The sequence below is a fragment of the Drosophila hydei genome, unplaced genomic scaffold, assembly GCF_003285905.1.
Source record: "Drosophila hydei strain 15085-1641.00,03,60 unplaced genomic scaffold, DhydRS2 tig00000296-arrow-arrow-pilon, whole genome shotgun sequence".
Lineage (NCBI taxonomy): Eukaryota > Metazoa > Arthropoda > Insecta > Diptera > Drosophilidae > Drosophila > Drosophila hydei.
The window spans coordinates 1,318,799-1,336,497 of record NW_022045705.1 but is presented as its reverse complement, the minus strand read 5'-3'; the positions used below and the strand labels follow the sequence as shown (position 1 = coordinate 1,336,497).

The following is a 17,699-nucleotide window of genomic DNA, read 5'->3' as shown; positions in this document are numbered from 1 at the left end:
TGGAAACTTGTAACAGACCCAGGAAAGACAACGGCGCATCATTAGGCAACGGGAAAACGGAGAAAACGGCGCAAAGCCCTCGTTGGCTGACCTTTTTTTGTCAAGTCTCAGTGATTTGTGCCGCGACGAAAAGGGGGCAAAAAAACATCACTGTCCGCTGGTCACTGCAGACCCTTAAAACCGTTCACTGTCCCGGAAAAGGGTATGACAGACCTACAAGATGCGAGAGCCAAGGAGTGAGAGAGAGAGAAAGAGCGCGAGCATTACCTGCTCTATATATCTTGTTGTGCTTGACCTCTATTAAAGCCTGTTCGGGCTGTCAAAACTCACAAAGAAACAACACATGTAAGTAACCCGCTCTCTCTCTCACTCACTCACTCTTTCTCTCTCCTACTCGCTCTCTCTCTCTCACTCTCTGTCTTGAGCTTGACCTTTACGATGCCTGTCCAGACATATCATATCATCTTTGTTGTCTCTGCGTCTGTCAAAACTCACAAAGCAACAATTCATGTAATTACACATTCTCTCTCTCTCTCTCTCTCTCTCTCTCTCTTAGCTGCTCTCTCTCTCTTTTATACGCTTCGCTGCGCTTTGGGCTGGGAAGCTCAGCAAGCATTCTTTGGTAAAATAAAGTGTTAACGTCTTGGCTTAGTCTCAGCAAAGGGAGATTACTGACTTTGCCTCTATCTCCCTCTCTCCCTGCCTCTGTCTCTCTCTATCTCTTTCTTATCTAGGAATTTGCATTTGTTATGACAGCTCATTTAACGCCCTTTGCTCAATGGACTTGACCAGCTAATGAGCCCTAGCCACAAAAATATCTTGACCAACCTTCTTAGCTATGCAAATGCCCAAAAAGGGTTTTGTGAGAGAAACTTTAGAGAAGTTTCTCATTTGACGATTACAACTTCACTGTAGCTACACGCTCAGCGGGGGCTGGCCTACTGCTGACCGAGTCTTTTAAACACTTACGTGCTTAAGTGCTTTGCTCAATGAACACTTCAAGAGTTTCGGGCTCGTATCTTATGGATCTTAAAGACATTTGAGATCTAGGTAGTTAGCCTCTGGCATTCGGCATTAGAGCACTTCTATGCAGCGTGCATGGTATTTTCTAGTCGTGTATACCCGACTAGAGCAGCGCTGCGCAGTGCCCAGAGTATCTTCAACTACTTTCTTGCTGAAGTTTTAGCTAAAGTTCTCTAGGCATGGGCTCAACAAACTTAGTTTAGATAGGGTTGTCATCCGGGTCTCTCCTTCTCACTCTCCCTCTCCCTCTCTCTCTCTCCTGCCCCCTCATTTCGTGGTAGCTATCAAAGCATTAAAACGCCCATTAACCCAAAAAGAACACACGCTGTGGGAAACACTTGCAGTCCGCATCGTGTCTCGTGGTTCCGTGGTTCGTGGCTCTGCGGTTCGAGTCGTCGGGCTTCGCCTCTTCCCTCATCCGAGGAACTGGAAGACGCCACGCTTGGCTGCACCTGAAGAGTTTACTTGTGCATTTAATGCTGGTCGCAGCTCAAGACTCTCTTGTGGTCAAAATTCCAGTTCATAAAAATTATGACGAGCCACTCCGAGTCGTGGGAATTCAAGAAGCGCACAGAGAAGGAAAAACCTCATTAAAAATAACAATTTCTATATCATCTCGATTATACAGTTATGTATTTATTCTTCTAATAAATAAATGCTTAGACTAAGAAAAAAAATATGATAACGTGTCAGATGTGTCCCTAGGGTATATATGCATGTGTTTCCTCAGCTGCGTTCGTTCAGCGAGAAGCTGAGACGCCGCTTGGTCCCATCTCTGACGTCTGAGCGCAGCCAAATGCCTTCCAGCTGGCAAGAGGCCTCTAGCTCCTCGCCCAGCTCCAGCTCCATCTCCATTTCCAGTTCGCAGTCGCTGGTGGAGTTGTGTCCGCTGTCGGGGCTGATGTGCCTCTGGCCGGGAGCTCGGAAGTGGGCATGTGGGTGGGGCAGCTTGTGGGCAGATCGGGCGGCAGCGGCGAGGAGCTTTTGCGCCGAGTGGCGCACGCTCGACGAGATCTTCGTTGTGATCTTCCGCTTGCGCCGCACCACGCGCTGCCTGCGCAGCTGCTGAAGCGAGCGTCGCTTGCCCACCAGAGATAGAGACGCCTCTCCCGATCCCACCTGTGGACTGCGCACTTCCCTCTCCTCGTAGGCATCCGGATGGGTGGGTGGCTGCCAATACTCGCGCAGATCGCTGGCTGGATCGAAGGCGGGTCGGTAGGTGGGCGAGTGACTTGTGGAGACGAGCGGGAGTGGAGCTGGACGGGCGTGGGAGCGAGAGATGTGGCGAAGGCGGGAACGGGAACGGGAACGGGAATGAGCATGAGGATGAGGATGGGGGAGAGCACGAGAGCGAGGACGAAGAGCTGCAGCGGGCGGCTTGCGCGTGCTTTCCAAGATCGCATCGATCATGCGCTCCAAGGTGACATCGCCCATCTGGCTGGAGCTGAGCGTCGCCTGGTCCGAAACAGGAGCAGCCGATGGGGGAGGAGGGGCAGCCGCAGAAGCGCTAGCGGCAGCTGGCTGGAGGTAGCGCGGCTTCTCGAAGTAGCTGTCCGGGATGCCCATGCCTCGCAGTGCCAGCAACGCTCCGGGAATGATCCTGTTGTCCTGCGTGTCCCTTTGGCTGTCCGCCTGATCCTTGTTGTCCCTCTGCCCGGGCGAGTACTCCGCCTCGAAGGTGGGCAGCGTGCACGCATAGGCAGTTCTCTTCAGAGGAGGCGTGTGCAGGGGGGAGAGGATGTTGCTCAGATCTCTCAGCAGCGGAGTGCAGCGTGGAGCAGGAGCAGCAGCAGCAGCAGCAGCAGCAGCTGCTGAGGCAGCGGGCAGCGGCGTCGATGTCAATGTGGAGATCAACTGATTCTCCTTGCCGCCCGCCTGCATCTGGATGTGGAGCAGCGAGTGTCGCTTCGCATTCGCATTCAGATTCAGTTTCGTTCGAGAGGCGGCTATCGGGGTGGGCGTGGCAGTTGGTTGGAAATCGCTGTAGCTGCTTATGACATGGCCTCCAGCTGCATCCCGATCTGGTTGAGCCTCCAGGTAGGATACGCGCGGCTGGTTGACAGCCCACTTCAGCATCTTCGTCTTCGCTGCTTCACTCCTGCAGTGTATTAAGTGTTCTTGGTGTGGGGGCTGGTGAAGGGAGTGATCTTGGTTTTCCTGTTTTTCTTTTTCTTACTGTCTTTGCTGTTCTTCTGGATGGCTGCAAAGGGCAGAAGTTGTTGGTTAAGTATTTTCGTTAAATATTTATATAAATGTATAAGTTTATGACGGTATATATGTGTGTGGGTGTCTGGCGTTGGCCCTAACCTAATACTCTGTGGACAAGCAGTAAGTAGAGTATATTGGCTGTGTGGCTCAAAGCTCTTAATGTCCATTTGCCTCTCCCTCTCACTACTTGTTTCTCTCTCCCTCCCTCTCTCTTTGCCTCTATCTCGCTCTTTCCCTACATTTCAATTTTAAATTTCTTCAATTTCTTCTTTATTTTCAATATGAGTTTCCATTTCAATATAAATTTCTATTTAAACAGAAATTTCAATTTTTTTCAGGTTTTTTTCAGTTTGAAATATTTCTTAAAATTTAAATTTCACCTTCCATATTAATTTTAATTTTTTGGCTGTTTCAATTTAAACTTTAATTTTAATTTTAAAACTTATTCCAATTCGCCCACAAATTGCAAAACAGGGTATCAAGCAGTCGACTACAGCGCACAGCTTTGTTTTTGGCTTTATTTTTTTTTAGCTTTTTGGCTTTTGTTTTCGTCTCCTGCAAAGCTGTTAAGCGAGTATTTTTGGCGCGCTTTTCGGCGGAGAATTTCGCGATATGGCCATATCCATACATACACACACATACAAATATATATTTATGTATAAGTATATATAGATATGCCCATTTAAGGGACAAGTTATGTGAGCTTTTTGGCTGGCCGAAAAGGAGCAAAAAAAAACAAGAAATCAGTGAAGCAGTAAAAATGAACTTCCCCCACCCCCTCGTTTTTTCACGTACAATTGAATGAGCCGCGGGGCGTGTGCCACGCCCCATTCGTATGATTTGCACAATTGAATGTGAAATCTGCTTGAATTAAGGAATTTGCTTTGCTTGCCACTTGCAATTTACCTTTTTCACAAGAATTTTGCAGCACTAGAAAAAAAATATTTGTATCGAATATTTCACTATTTTCGTATTTTCAATTTGTATTATTTTTTGTCCGACAGCGAAGCGTACACGTGCATTCGGACCGACGTGTGTTTGAGTACTAACTGGATGAACTCTGTCGCCGCAAGCAGCAAAGCACAGAAACGTGTTGCGTGCACACACACAGAGAGAGAGAATAAACGGGAGCGTAAGAGTGAGAGAGGGTGAATCGCGAGAGAGAGAGCGCCTGCGTCGGCAGCTTAGAGAGAGTGCAGCAGCAGCACCAGCACTGCTATGCATGAATCTAGCGCAATGGAATTCATTGAGAGAGCTGAGCGCAGACTGAACGCAAGCATTCAATCAGGCAGCAACTGCATTCATAGTGAGCCAAGTATGCATGCAGTTGGTGGGTGGGCAAAAAAAAAAGACAGACGGAACAGGAATTAAAATCTATTAAACCATGGCAGTTCCTTAAATGAGGGAAATTACAAGAAGGGTATTATGGAATAAAAATATATAAATAAAAAATTATAAAAGAATATACATTAAATATTATAATATACGCTAAGAATATGATATAAAATATAATTCATGATATATACATAGATCTAATTACTAAACTAACAATGAGTTCTCAGATAGGAACTAGTTATTTCTGTAAGTAAGTGGTATAGGGTCTAGGGTATAGCGTCATTAGTCTGTAGTCGTTTATAGTAATATGTCTATATGGACTAGTTAAGGGACTGCATGCTGTTGAGTATATAGATATGCGAGTAAATAGATTACTAAATTTTAAGGATCAGGCATATATACGCTGTATATATACTATCTTAAAACACACATATATATATATATATATATATATATGTGTACCCTCTGGACTTTATATATTTAGCACAAGTTAAAGTAATATCAAATCTGTCTAGGATTATGATATATAAGATGTGTATATAACATATACAGACATATATATATATATATATATATATACTTATATATAAAGTGGCATTCTAAAGTAGAGCCTAACTTCGATTCGGTGGTCAAAAACAGTTGGCAATGGAAACCACAGTTGGCCCAGGACATGCGAGCGAGACATGCTTGTGTCTGTGTCTGTGTGTGTGTGTGTGTGTGAATGTGTCTCAGCCAGCTGCTGCTGTTGCTGCTGCAGCTCCTTTGCGCTGCTTACGCCACAAAACATAATTTTCAATTACCTTTCTCGCAGCGTGTGGCTCCTTTCACCTTTGAGTTTTTCGCCAAGAAAAGGACAACAAACACACACACACATGCATACATACTGTGTAAACCTTTGTACAATTTAGTTTATTGTTTATGGGACAAGCGCCGCTGCCGCTGACGCTGGCGCTGCTGACGTCGCTGCCAACGTCGCTGCCAACGCTGGCTGCCTGGCAAGGAAAATGTTGTGGAAAATTGTGCAATTGTTTTGCAATTTATTGGTTAAAAGGGGCTCAGCATATGCCGCTGTCGACGTCGCTGCCGGCGTCAACTGCGACGTCAACGTCAACTTTTGTTAAAAGCGCAAATTTATGAGATTTTGCGAAGACATTGAGAATTGGCCAAGGCGACAGCTGTTACAGCCTCAAAGGAAAGTGAGAAGGCGAAAGAGAGAGAGAAGGCAGGCGAGAAAGCGGGAGCGAGAGAGTGGCTCTGAGATAGCTATCAAGATAATGCGTTAATAGCAGAGCTATTGGCTCTTCCTGTGCCTTGAATGAAACTCAAAGGATTTGAGCTATAAAACCTAACGAGGAAAGAATCATGGAATCTGACCATCTCAGTATTCTATATCCGCCTTGTAGACCACCATGTGATGCACTTCCCTTAACAGGTCTTAGCAAATTGAACTCTAGTTTGGACAACATTCCTTTGTACTATATGAATATGTCCTATGGAGCTATTGTTGATGAAATCATTTCAAGTGAAAATGCCAAATAAAATGATTCCATTTTGTGAGAAATGATTTGAAGATCAGCTATGAATTTTGATAAGAGTGAAGAAGGACAATGACAATGACGACGTAGCCCTCGTATCACTTGTTACCTCTTGAATGGATATTCACATTAACGGAAGCTTCATTAGGTTACGATATTATATGGATAACGAAGCTGCCTCAACTATAGAGATACCCTGTAAAGCAGCCAGATTGGGAGCTACGATAAACTAAAGCTGTTTCCTACTATAATTTTTTTATGTTGCGCAGCTGCTGCTCCCGTTTTAGCAATTGGTCAACAACAAAAAAGAAGCAAAGAAAAGACACACAAAGATGCGACTGCTAATGGAAATAAATCAATAATATTATCGAGCAGGAGCAGGACTCTCAACATAGAGTGCGCGCGCGTCTCAAGGGGCAGCTGCTGCTGCTGCCCCTTCTTCTGCGTCTCCTGCTTCTTCTGCAGTAGCAAAGGATCTTCACAATAATCTGTCCTTGTGACAGGCATTGAATCAAAGCCAATTTAATGCATTGGTCACTACGAACGCCCCTGCCTCAGACAGAGAGAGAGAGAGAGATACGTAGGCAGAGTAAGCGTGAGAGGGAGGGAGATAGCTAAGGGAAGATAAATTAGGACAGAGGATCAAATCGGTTCGCTAATAAATTGCCCAACAATTGCGCAATTTCTCATAGCCGAAAAATTGCGAAAATGGTAAAATCGCTTCACGCTTTTGACTACCTTTTTGCCTATTTGTATTTTCTTACTTATCCTTCACGAACAGAGGGAGAGAGAGTGTGTGCGACATTGCGATAAAGTAGGTAACGCTCTGGGCTCGGGCAGTTTGTTAGCCTATCCTAAATCGGCAGATAGCGCCAGTTTATTGTATACTGCTAGCTGGATCCTTGCACAGCTGTTTGGGATTAGAGCCCCGAGAAGGCGAAGTCGATCGCAGCTCACACTCAAAGTTGTTTGATTGATTTGGCCTTGAGCATAAGTGAAGTGGCCTGGAAAAGGGGAGGGATGACCTGTACATTGAAGACCAGAAGCTTGGAGTTTCGTATAGTAGTTGTTGATATATGGATGGATATATAGAATCCAATCATGTTTTCAAATTGAATGTGATGTACATTGAAAAGCAAATTGAAATTGAAATTGAAATTGAAAGTGTCACTGAAATTATAAAAAGTATTATTCAATTCAATTGAACTGATTTACCATTCGGATTAGTTGCACTTGACAATCAAATTGAAATTATAGTTGAAATCAAAATTGAATATGATGTTCAATTGAACCAACTTCAAATTTTGCTAAAATCAAAGTCTATTTAGACTTTCGTATGGATGAAAGTCGACTTGAAGTTAAATTGAATGTGTTGTTCAATGCCATGATATTGCTAATCTGTTGTTCAATTAAATTGAATGAGAATAACAAACGTAGTTGAAATTGATATTGAAACTGAATGCATTTTTCAACTGAATTATTCAAATTGAAATTGAAATTAATTGGGAAACTTCAACTGACGTTCATTTGACTGACTTACAGTTATGCTTGTTGCGATTCAGTACGGCTCGGTTTAGATCTTTCTTCAAACTCCGGATGTCTTCACCCATTTTGGTCATCAGGTGCGACTTCAATCTGAACAAGAACTGACGTCTAAGCATATTTTCGAGACGAGTGCACATCTCACTGTGCACCAGCCAAATAGTGCCCAGACTGATGGTGCAGGCGAGTAGCCAGAAGTTGAGCTGTCCCTCGCCCCCCTCGATCTCATTTACTCCGCGAAATTTGCGCCAGCGTCGCGTTGATTCCATCAGAAAGGCTTCGATCATATCCCACATGACTATGTTCAGCACGAAGATTAATGCGATAATGCATAAATTGATGGAGAATGTTAAAGTTGATCGAACTAGGAGTATTATAATCGTTACGGTTCCTAGAAAATATATACACTTTTATGAATGTAAGCGATTGTTTAAAATGAATTTTTCATGGCTTGCTTTCATGTACTTGAATACACAGCAAGCCATACATTCTAAGCCAAATATCAATGGAGTAGTCGTAATGTTTTCAAATTCAAATTTCCATTTCAATGTCATTCAATGCAATTGCCATTTCAATCAAATTGAATTGATTTTATATGCTAACTACAGCACTTCATTAACACTCTCTAACTCACTCGTTCTCGCTCTCACACACTCATACACTCTGTGCAGCGCGTTCATTTGTGTATTTTCTTTTGGATTTCATATGTAAACTGCACAGTTAAATTCTCTCTCTCTCGCCCTCTCACACACACTTACGCTCAATGCAGCGTGTTCATTTGTGTATATTCCTTTGGCGCGTTCCCCACAAATTCCAATGCAACATACTAATGTACTGAATGTATATGAATAAGTGAGAGAGAAAGAGCGCGTTTAAAAATGGAGAGAGTACAAGCAGTTGGTGGTGGTTGATTGTCTGGTCAGAGCTGAGCACGCAACATGACGTGCTTAGCGAGAATCAGTCACATTGCGTCTGCGGAACTGACAGCACGTCTTGCTCTGCTCCGCATTGCATCGTTTCGTTTCGTTTCGCGACTATATATTTTTTTTGACACTACGGATTTTTTAATATATAAATTAATATGTTGCTGGTCCAGCGATGAACTAGGCGTCGGTGGCAGGTCCAGCGTTGATCGGGTATTTATAGTCTTAATCAATAAGTTGCTGGTCCAGCTATGAGCTAGGCGTCGGTGGCAGGTCCAGCGTTGATCGGGTAATTATAATCTTCTTATGATGATTATGTTGGAGGGTTTGACTTCACCCCCTTTTCTATTAACTGGCCTTGTGGCTCAGCAATGATCAGAAATATAACAATTTGATTACGGCGGTGTGCCGGAGTAGTGCGGGTTTATTCTTCAAACTTCAATGCAAAACTGATTTTTAGCTACATAGAATATTTCACTTAAGCTAAGCCAAAACTCGCATCACACCACAATGTCATGGTCGGCAAGCCGACTCAGCAATCTTAGGCAATAACGGAAACTCTTGCAGTAAACAAAAGTATCTGGTTACCGCCGCTGACCATTGCAGTTATAGCGCGCTGATACAAAGTATGCAGTGTCGCAATTGCGAGGGCTGTTTCTTAACTTACGAAACACGCGATAGCGAGGGTTGGTTATAAACTTATGAAATACCCTATATTAAATGTTATGTGTTAACTACTCCCCCTTCAAGTGTAAGGCCGCCCTCGGCCGACCCAATTCCGGCGACGACTTCTCGTAATTGCTTCGCAGACTTCCTTGCGTCGATGAACCGCCAAAGGGTGAGGCCAATGCAGATTAAAGCACAGCATATACCTCCAATGATGAATGCCACACGATAAGCTTGATCAGTTCCGGCGTCTTTCTTGAATTGCTGTATCTCCTCCAAATTACGTTCATTTAAACGATGAAGATAAGGGAGGCTGAGGACATCTTGGCTGGCAGTGATGTTCAGCAAGGGAGAGTTGGCAATGCCCGGGACTCTATTGCGTACGTTGTTGTGGTTGTAAAACAGAGTCCCGTTGATCGCGACTCGGTCCCCGAACGTAATGAGATGCGTGCCGTGTACTTGGATTTCAGTGCCGTTATCCACCTGGATCCTTGCGGACCCGTCGTTAAGAATGATGATTCCATCATCTACGTGGGTGATTATTTCCAGGTTGCTCGGCTGGATTTCACAGTGTGCCGTGCCACCTGCATGGAGCTCTTTGGCACATGAACTCTCTAATGCCAGACGACAAAAGGTGGCTCCAGGTGAAGCGGTGCAACTCTGCAGTGTGTGGGTTTTTCCATCGCATTCGGCTATGACGTTGTCAGGCAATCGCAATATGAAATTCTTGTGAATGACAGGATAAATCGTAATTTTTCTGCAAGCTTGTTTAATATGATTTAAATTCCAAAAAAAAAAAAAAAATTTTTTTTTTTTTTTTTTTTTTTTTTTTTTTTTTACGTTGGGCGCCAATTAATATGTTGCTGGTCCAGCGATGAACTAGGCGTCGGTGGCAGGTCCAGCGTTGATCGGGTATTTATAGTCTTAATCAATAAGTTGCTGGTCCAGCTATGAGCTAGGCGTCGGTGGCAGGTCCAGCGTTGATCGGGTAATTATAATCTTCTTATGATGATTATGTTGGAGGGTTTGACTTCACCCCCTTTTCTATTAACTGGCCTTGTGGCTCAGCAATGATCAGAAATATAACAATTTGATTACGGCGGTGTGCCGGAGTAGTGCGGGTTTATTCTTCAAACTTCAATGCAAAACTGATTTTTAGCTACATAGAATATTTCACTTAAGCTAAGCCAAAACTCGCATCACACCACAATGTCATGGTCGGCAAGCCGACTCAGCAATCTTAGGCAATAACGGAAACTCTTGCAGTAAACAAAAGTATCTGGTTACCGCCGCTGACCATTGCAGTTATAGCGCGCTGATACAAAGTATGCAGTGTCGCAATTGCGAGGGCTGTTTCTTAACTTACGAAACACGCGATAGCGAGGGTTGGTTATAAACTTATGAAATACCCTATATTAAATGTTATGTGTTAACTTATATATATATTTTTTTTTTGGCTGTGTGAAAATAATTTGGATAAAGAACTAAACGAGCTACCCCCACGAAAATAAAAATATATTAAACAAGGTAAAGAAATGAAGACAAGTGCATTGTGATTAGCTATTAAAAATGCATTAAATATCTAGACCATGAAGTAGAGCAGGAGCAAACCGTAAACAGTAAAAAGGCGACTCAAGTGCTCTGTGAGAAATTTAATTATAAAACACCCTATTCAAAAATCATCGCAATTTTTAATTCATTTCAATGAAATGCATTCAAATTGTGCGCGTGCGTCACGTTTGGCTTCGCATATAGTATAGGGTATATGTGGGGTATATTGTGTATCATATCTGGCTGAAAAGCTTTCTTATGGAAACTAGATGATAATATAATTATCGTTTTTCATCGGAAAACATAGATATATCTCCCTATATCTATCTATCTATCTATCTATCTAAGCCTATATATCATATAAAAATAATCATTTGGAAACTTACGAAAAGTGGACACAAATTTTCTCCAGTTAAACAAATTTCACTAATTACACTGCTCAGCAAGTTTTCAATAATAATCAAAGTTTCTGAACAAATTCAAAAACTTTATCATATAGCTGCCCATGTGAACTCAGCTCTCCATGAAGATATCCTGATGAAATTTGGTACACATGTTTCTTTTAGCTTAATAAACTTTTAATATAAAATTCAATGAAATCACCTAACTATATCATATAGCTACCTCTACGAACTCGGCTCTCCATGAAGATATCTTGATGAAATTTGGTACACAATTTGGCTAAACCTCAATGTATCATATTAATCAATATTAAAGCAGTAAACCGACTATAGCATTAAGGAAACCCCATATGAACAGCAGATATAGAGGGCATAACTCTCGTATATCTAGGGTATGTCCGCTTCAGCTATGATATGGTCTTTTTTCATGGAGTGTATTCACTTTATATATTATTTTTTATCGAGTTTTATGTGAAGTGCGCTTGAGCGCAAAACGGGGCGGGCAAATGCGCAAAATGCTTTCGCGCACTTTCAAGTGTTTTTGGCTTTTTCGCGTTCCACTCGAATCGCATTGCAAATGCAAAAGCACAAAAAAAAGTAAAAACAGGCCGAGAGCAGAGCGAATCTTGCTCAGCTCGGGGCGCAGCTGGAAGCAAAATCTATCCAATTTCTCAGCTTCCTTCATTCATTTGATTTCGTTGGATTTTTGCGCGCCTTCCGCTTTGCAGCTTTTGAAAATCCTTGCGAAAAAGCAAACTTGTTTCACAAGTCGAGCGGGTTTTTTTGCTGTTATCCTTTCGCAGACAATGGCAATTCAGGCCTAACTAGCCCGATCCTTCGTGCGCATCTCTAACCCGTTCCATCTTCTCCTTCTTCTTGCAGACTTTTCGCACAGCTGCCAACATGTTGAAGTGGGCTGTCAACCAGCCGCGCGTATCCTACCTGGAGGCTCAACCAGATCGGGATGCAGCTGGAGGCCATGTCATAAGCAGCTACAGCGATTTCCAACCAACTGCCACGCCCACCCCGATAGCCGCCTCTCGAACGAAACTGAATCTGAATGCGAATGCGAAGCGACACTCGCTGCTCCACATCCAGATGCAGGCGGGCGGCAAGGAGAATCAGTTGACCTCCACATTGACATCGACGCCGCTGCCCGCTGCCTCAGCAGCTGCTGCTGCTGCTGCTGCTGCTGCTCCACGCTGCACTCCGCTGCTGAGAGATCTGAGCAACATCCTCTCCCCCCTGCACACGCCTCCTCTGAAGAGAACTGCCTATGCGTGCACGCTGCCCACCTTCGAGGCGGAGTACTCGCCCGGGCAGAGGGACAACAAGGATCAGGCGGACAGCCAGAGGGACACGCAGGACAACAGGATCATTCCCGGAGCGTTGCTGGCACTGCGTGGCATGGGCATCCCGGACAGCTACTTCGAGAAGCCGCGCTACCTCCAGCCAGCTGCCTCTAGCGCGGCTGCGGCTGCCCCTCCTCCCCCATCGGCTGCTCCTGTTTCGGACCAGGCGACGCTCAGCTCCAGCCAGATGGGCGATGTCACCTTGGAGCGCATGATCGATGCGATCTTGGAAAGCACGCGCAAGCCGCCCGCTGCAGCTCTTCGTCCTCGCTCTCGTGCTCTCCCCCATCCTCATCCTCATGCTCATTCCCGTTCCCGTTCCCGTTCCCGCCTTCGCCACATCTCTCGCTCCCACGCCCGTCCAGCTCCACTCCCGCTCGTCTCCACAAGTCACTCGCCCACCTACCGACCCGCCTTCGATCCAGCCAGCGATCTGCGCGAGTATTGGCAGCCACCCACCCATCCGGATGCCTACGAGGAGAGGGAAGTGCGCAGTCCACAGGTGGGATCGGGAGAGGCGTCTCTATCTCTGGTGGGCAAGCGACGCTCGCTTCAGCAGCTGCGCAGGCAGCGCGTGGTGCGGCGCAAGCGGAAGATCACAACGAAGATCTCGTCGAGCGTGCGGCACTCGGCGCAAAAGCTCCTCGCCGCTGCCGCCCGATCTGCCCACAAGCTGCCCCACCCACATGCCCACTCCCGAGCTCCCGGCCAGAGGCACATCAGCCCCGACAGCGGACACAACTCCACCAGCGACTGCGAACTGGAAATGGAGATGGAGCTGGAGCTGCAGCTGGAGGAGGAGGCGCGGCTCGCGCCTTTTGCCGACTGCGTCCTCGAGGCGGCGACCAAGCGGCGACTCAGCTTCTCCTTCCACGAGGAGCATTTCGTGGAGCAGTGAACCGGGTTCCACTCAACTGCACCTTTGGCTGTCCAAATAATTTTAAATCATTTTTTTTGCTGTTGTTTTTTTCTCCTTTTTGAATTTAGCAAAATTGTTGCTGAAAGCTTTCAATTGCCTTCTTCAAATTTACATTCCAATCTAAGACTTCAATTCCTTAATTGAGAATCATTTTTTTTATCGTAATAAAATTGCTAAGATTGTAAAAGAAAACAATAAGAGTTAAGTCTATTTATTTTGCTGCAGATGAGCTTGATGTAGCTGAAGTTGGTGTTGGGAGAGGGGAGAGACAGAGAGAGAGAGAGAGAGAAAGAGATGGATAGAGCGGAGTAGGGAGTGAGGGGGATACGGAACAAAGATGAGACTGAGGATGTCAACAAAAGAAAACAGAGAGACGGATAGAGAGAAGATTTTTGAAGTATCAAGTTTATACGTCAAATTTAACTAATATATCTGTATTAAAAGTTGAGCTCACATAATAAGTCATATGATTTATGAGCCAATATAGATAAAGAAGTTACTTTAAGGCTGAAGAACGCATCAATAAAAAATTTCATCAGGATATCTTCATGGAGAGCTGAGTTCACATAGGCAGCTATATGATATAGTGAGGTAATTTCATTGAATTTTATATTAAATATTTACTAAGCTATAAGAAACATGTGTACCAAATTTCATCAGGATATCTTCATGGAGAGCGGAGTTCACATAGGCAGTTATATGATATACTAGTTGAATATAAACTTTATTGAGAAAAATCAAGTGGAGCAGTGAAAATGCTTAAATTTACGAAGTAATCAGCTGAGTATTTATCAAGTTTTCATAAGAATGCAAATTTTTCAGTTGATATCTCTGCAAGCTAAATGATATATACATATATTTAGTTGGGAATATAGTTGAGGGCACAAGTCTCTAGGCGAATGTTGCTCCAGAACAGGATATATCTACTTTACATAGCTATCTGCCTATATAGATTCTTACCCTTTGCATACTTCCGCCCCTTGTTGAGGTTATGTTAACTTAAAATAAATTTATACACATGTGAAGTGCATGAAACAGAAGTAGAAACGCGGCAACCGACTGCATAATACCCGCTCACTAAGGTAAGGGATCATTTAAATTATAAAGTTAGCTTCGAAGGAGGAATGATCCGACGCGAGGAGGAATGAGCCATCCCAGTCCATATTGCCTCAATAGGCGGAAGGAAGAACAGGCGGACAACTGCTAGAGAGATGTAGAGAAGCACAGACAAGGATACGGGCAACTAGAGGACGACCGCAAAAAAAAGAGCAATGGACTAATAGATGAAGTCAACGTAAGGACAAAGCTACTGCTAGACAGACAGCTGCCTAGAGACAGAGAGGAACAGACAGAAGGCAGACAACAAGGCGAAGAGTGCACAAAACCAATATACTCATCTCGTCGCCACGTGAGCGAGCATCGAAACTCTTTGTGCTTGTAATAGTTGTAGCATAACCGAAATCTAAGCAGCAACAATTTGTTCATAAACATAAAACGGAAGGGCGACTAAGCCAAGGCAGTGGCAGGGGCTCTGCCCAGGTACGGTACGGTACGGTACGCAGAACTGGAAGTCGTTGAACTACCCCGTCAGAGCTGAGCTAAACTGAACTGAACTGTCAGTTGTTGAATGCGTCTAGTGCATATCCTGTTCGTATCCTGTCCAAGGCATTTACATGGCGTTTATCACACACCTGTGCCAAGGTAGAGACTCGATTCGGGTCGGCATAGGGCCTGGGTGGGTGCACAATTTGCATAAATTTGCATTTGACCAGCCAGAAATGTTTGACCCGCAGGATACGCTGGCAGGATACATGCATGGGGCCGTCTCTATGTGCGCTGTCGGCTGTACCTTCTCGGCTGAGCCTTACCGTATCTGTGGCATTGAAGGCGTCAGCCAACCAGAACCAACTTATGCAAAAGGCAATATGGAACGGCAGCGGCAGCAGCAGCAGCTGGCTGAGATCCTGACTCAAGGATGCAATTCAATGCAATGCGTGGGTCGTTAGCTTCGCGCTGACTCGCCTTAAATCGTCTATTAAATATGCCTTTAAGTAGAATGCGCCCATTGTTCGGTTCTTCCTCCCTCGCCTCCTCTCTTTGCTCAATTGAGTTTCCCTTAAGACAGAGCAGCTGCCGCTGCTGCTGCCACTGCTGCTGCTGCTGCTACTGCTGCTGCCTTCTTCTGCTCTGATTTGTCACATAAAAGAGTCGCAAAAGATCCTTCAGAACCTTGCGTCGGCGTCGGCGTCGGCGTCGCTCGCACACCTTGCGCCAATTGCGCCAAAAAGGTGGAACAACTGAGAGTCGAGCAAAAAAAAAAGGAACTCGAAGCGTCAGTTGCAGTGTGCTGGACTAGCAGATACCCTGCTAAACTCTTCAACTACTCAGTACGAAATGCTCGAAGGACTCTTTTATTGTGCTGTCATCTATGCCTAAAGGTGCGGTATTCGGAAAGTCGAACAGTTCGAAGTGAATACACGACAAAGTAGCCTCAGTGTCAAGCCATCGGGAATGCACGGCTTTGCAACAAAATACCTCACTTGCACTGCACACTTCACAGGGTATTGCAAAGCAAACAAATAACAAAACGAGCCCTGGGGACAGCTGTCGTCGCTTGTGAGGGAGTCTCACTCTGTGTGTGTGTTGTGTGTGGCACGTGGCAAGGCGTTTGCAAGTTCTCAAGTGTCTGGCAATTGGTTCAAGTGGTACCCAAAAATGGGTTAAGTGCCGGAAGCAGCAGCAACAGCAGCCAAATTGAAGCTGACCAAGCGCAAAACTGAAACAGAAACTAAAGTATATATAAATTGCTCAAATACTTGAGAAAAAAAAACTAAACTAACATAAATGATCTCACATAAAACTATGAGATCTTCTTAGCATAGAGGAGAATCGCTGTGCTTGCTGTAGATCTGGCATGAAGATCGTTGTATAGGGATCGTAGCAAAGCAATCATGGTAAGAGGATCATAGCATAGAGAACCTAGTATATAGAACATGGTATAAAGATCGCAGTGTAAAGATCGTATAAGGATCTTGGTATAGAGATCTTCGATTGAGCTAGAGATCGAAGCAAATAATCATTTTAAATCTATATAGGGATTGTTGTATACAGATCTTAGATCTTAGATCTTAGTAAGAGGAGATCCCAGTATAGAGATCATGGTATATCGTTCGCCTAGCTAAGATCGTAGTATAAGGATCTTAATATAGAAATATAGAGATCTTCGATTGATCGAGAGATCGAAGTAAAGGAACCATACTATGAGCATATAGACATATAGGGACATCTTAATATAGAGATCGCTGCATACAGATGGAGATCATAGTAGAGATATCTTAGTATACTGATCGCTGTATGCAGATTGTAGTCTACCGAGAACTTGTGATATAGAGATATTTGTATAAGGATCGCAGCAAACATAAGCTAGGGATCATAATTAAAAGATCATAGTATAAGGAGCGTAAAATAAATATGCTTTTCATGCACTTTCCAGCACAGATTCTAGCTGAAGATGGTGAGGAGGAGCGCGAGTGCAGCTGGGCAAATGAGAATTGATAAAGATCGGCGCTGAAGGGGCGCTGCAGATAACGTTGGGCAACTCAATCAATGTCAGACGAGGCAATGCCAGCAATTGCAACTGTCAATAAATGGAGCAGAAGGACGCCGGGCAGGATTCGGCAGACAGGATCAAGCATAGCGCAGAGAGCAAGGGCCTGTCCCTTGCCCAGTTGACTAATCCCAAGCGACGTGCGCGATAAGTTTCACGACGCCCAGCTGAAGGTATTTTCTATTTTGCCAACTATTTGTATTTGTCAAGGCGACTGGAGAGAGAGAGAGAGCGAGCGAGCGAGAGAGAGAGAGACGAAGACGAGACGATTAATCAAGGTGACGTGTGCGCATTTTTCGTGCCTCACCTAACTTCAACTGTGCCTCGTTTCGTCTCGTCTCGGTTTTGTTTTCATTCTTCGGCTGCCAGGGGACATCTTGCCTTGCGGGCACACCGTTCGGGGTTTGTATTTTTTGGCGCGGGAACATATCCTGGCAGACCTTGGCTGAGTCCTGATTGAGTTTTTGTCCTGTGCCGCTCCGCTTCTGTCCGAAATGCGAGCGCAACGTGTGAAATTGGATTTTCATTCAGTTTTTAGCTTACCTTTTCCCTTCCTCTGCGACTGGGTAGCTGGGCAGAGCTAGCAGAAATATTAGCTAAAGAGTTCCTTTGTAGTTGATTGATTTTTATCAAAGTT

General features: G+C 44.6%; 3 protein-coding genes across 3 annotated transcripts; 1 reads left to right on the top strand and 2 right to left on the bottom strand.

The window, feature by feature from the left end:
• Nucleotides 1-1,688: 1,688 nt before the first annotated feature.
• On the bottom strand, nucleotides 1,689-3,099 carry LOC115482746. The gene is made up of 2 exons (XM_030223825.1): nucleotides 2,879-3,099; nucleotides 1,689-2,809 (listed from the first exon to the last, which is right to left on the bottom strand). Exons 1-2 carry the CDS (start codon nucleotides 3,097-3,099, stop codon nucleotides 1,750-1,752), a joined length of 1,281 nt encoding a protein of 426 aa, XP_030079685.1. The 3' UTR covers nucleotides 1,689-1,749.
• Nucleotides 2,880-8,086, bottom strand: LOC111602725. The gene is made up of 2 exons (XM_023320007.2): nucleotides 7,642-8,086; nucleotides 2,880-3,223 (listed from the first exon to the last, which is right to left on the bottom strand). The coding sequence occupies exons 1-2, from the start codon at nucleotides 7,937-7,939 to the stop codon at nucleotides 3,132-3,134; spliced, it is 390 nt and encodes a 129-aa protein (XP_023175775.2). The 5' UTR covers nucleotides 7,940-8,086; the 3' UTR covers nucleotides 2,880-3,131.
• A 2,619-nt stretch (nucleotides 8,087-10,705) lies between these two features.
• On the top strand, nucleotides 10,706-13,434 carry LOC111604690. Its single transcript, XM_023322861.2, has 2 exons — nucleotides 10,706-10,759; nucleotides 12,067-13,434. The coding sequence occupies exon 2, from the start codon at nucleotides 12,088-12,090 to the stop codon at nucleotides 13,432-13,434; it is 1,347 nt and encodes a 448-aa protein (XP_023178629.2). The 5' UTR covers nucleotides 10,706-10,759; nucleotides 12,067-12,087.
• Nucleotides 13,435-17,699: the final 4,265 nt, after the last annotated feature.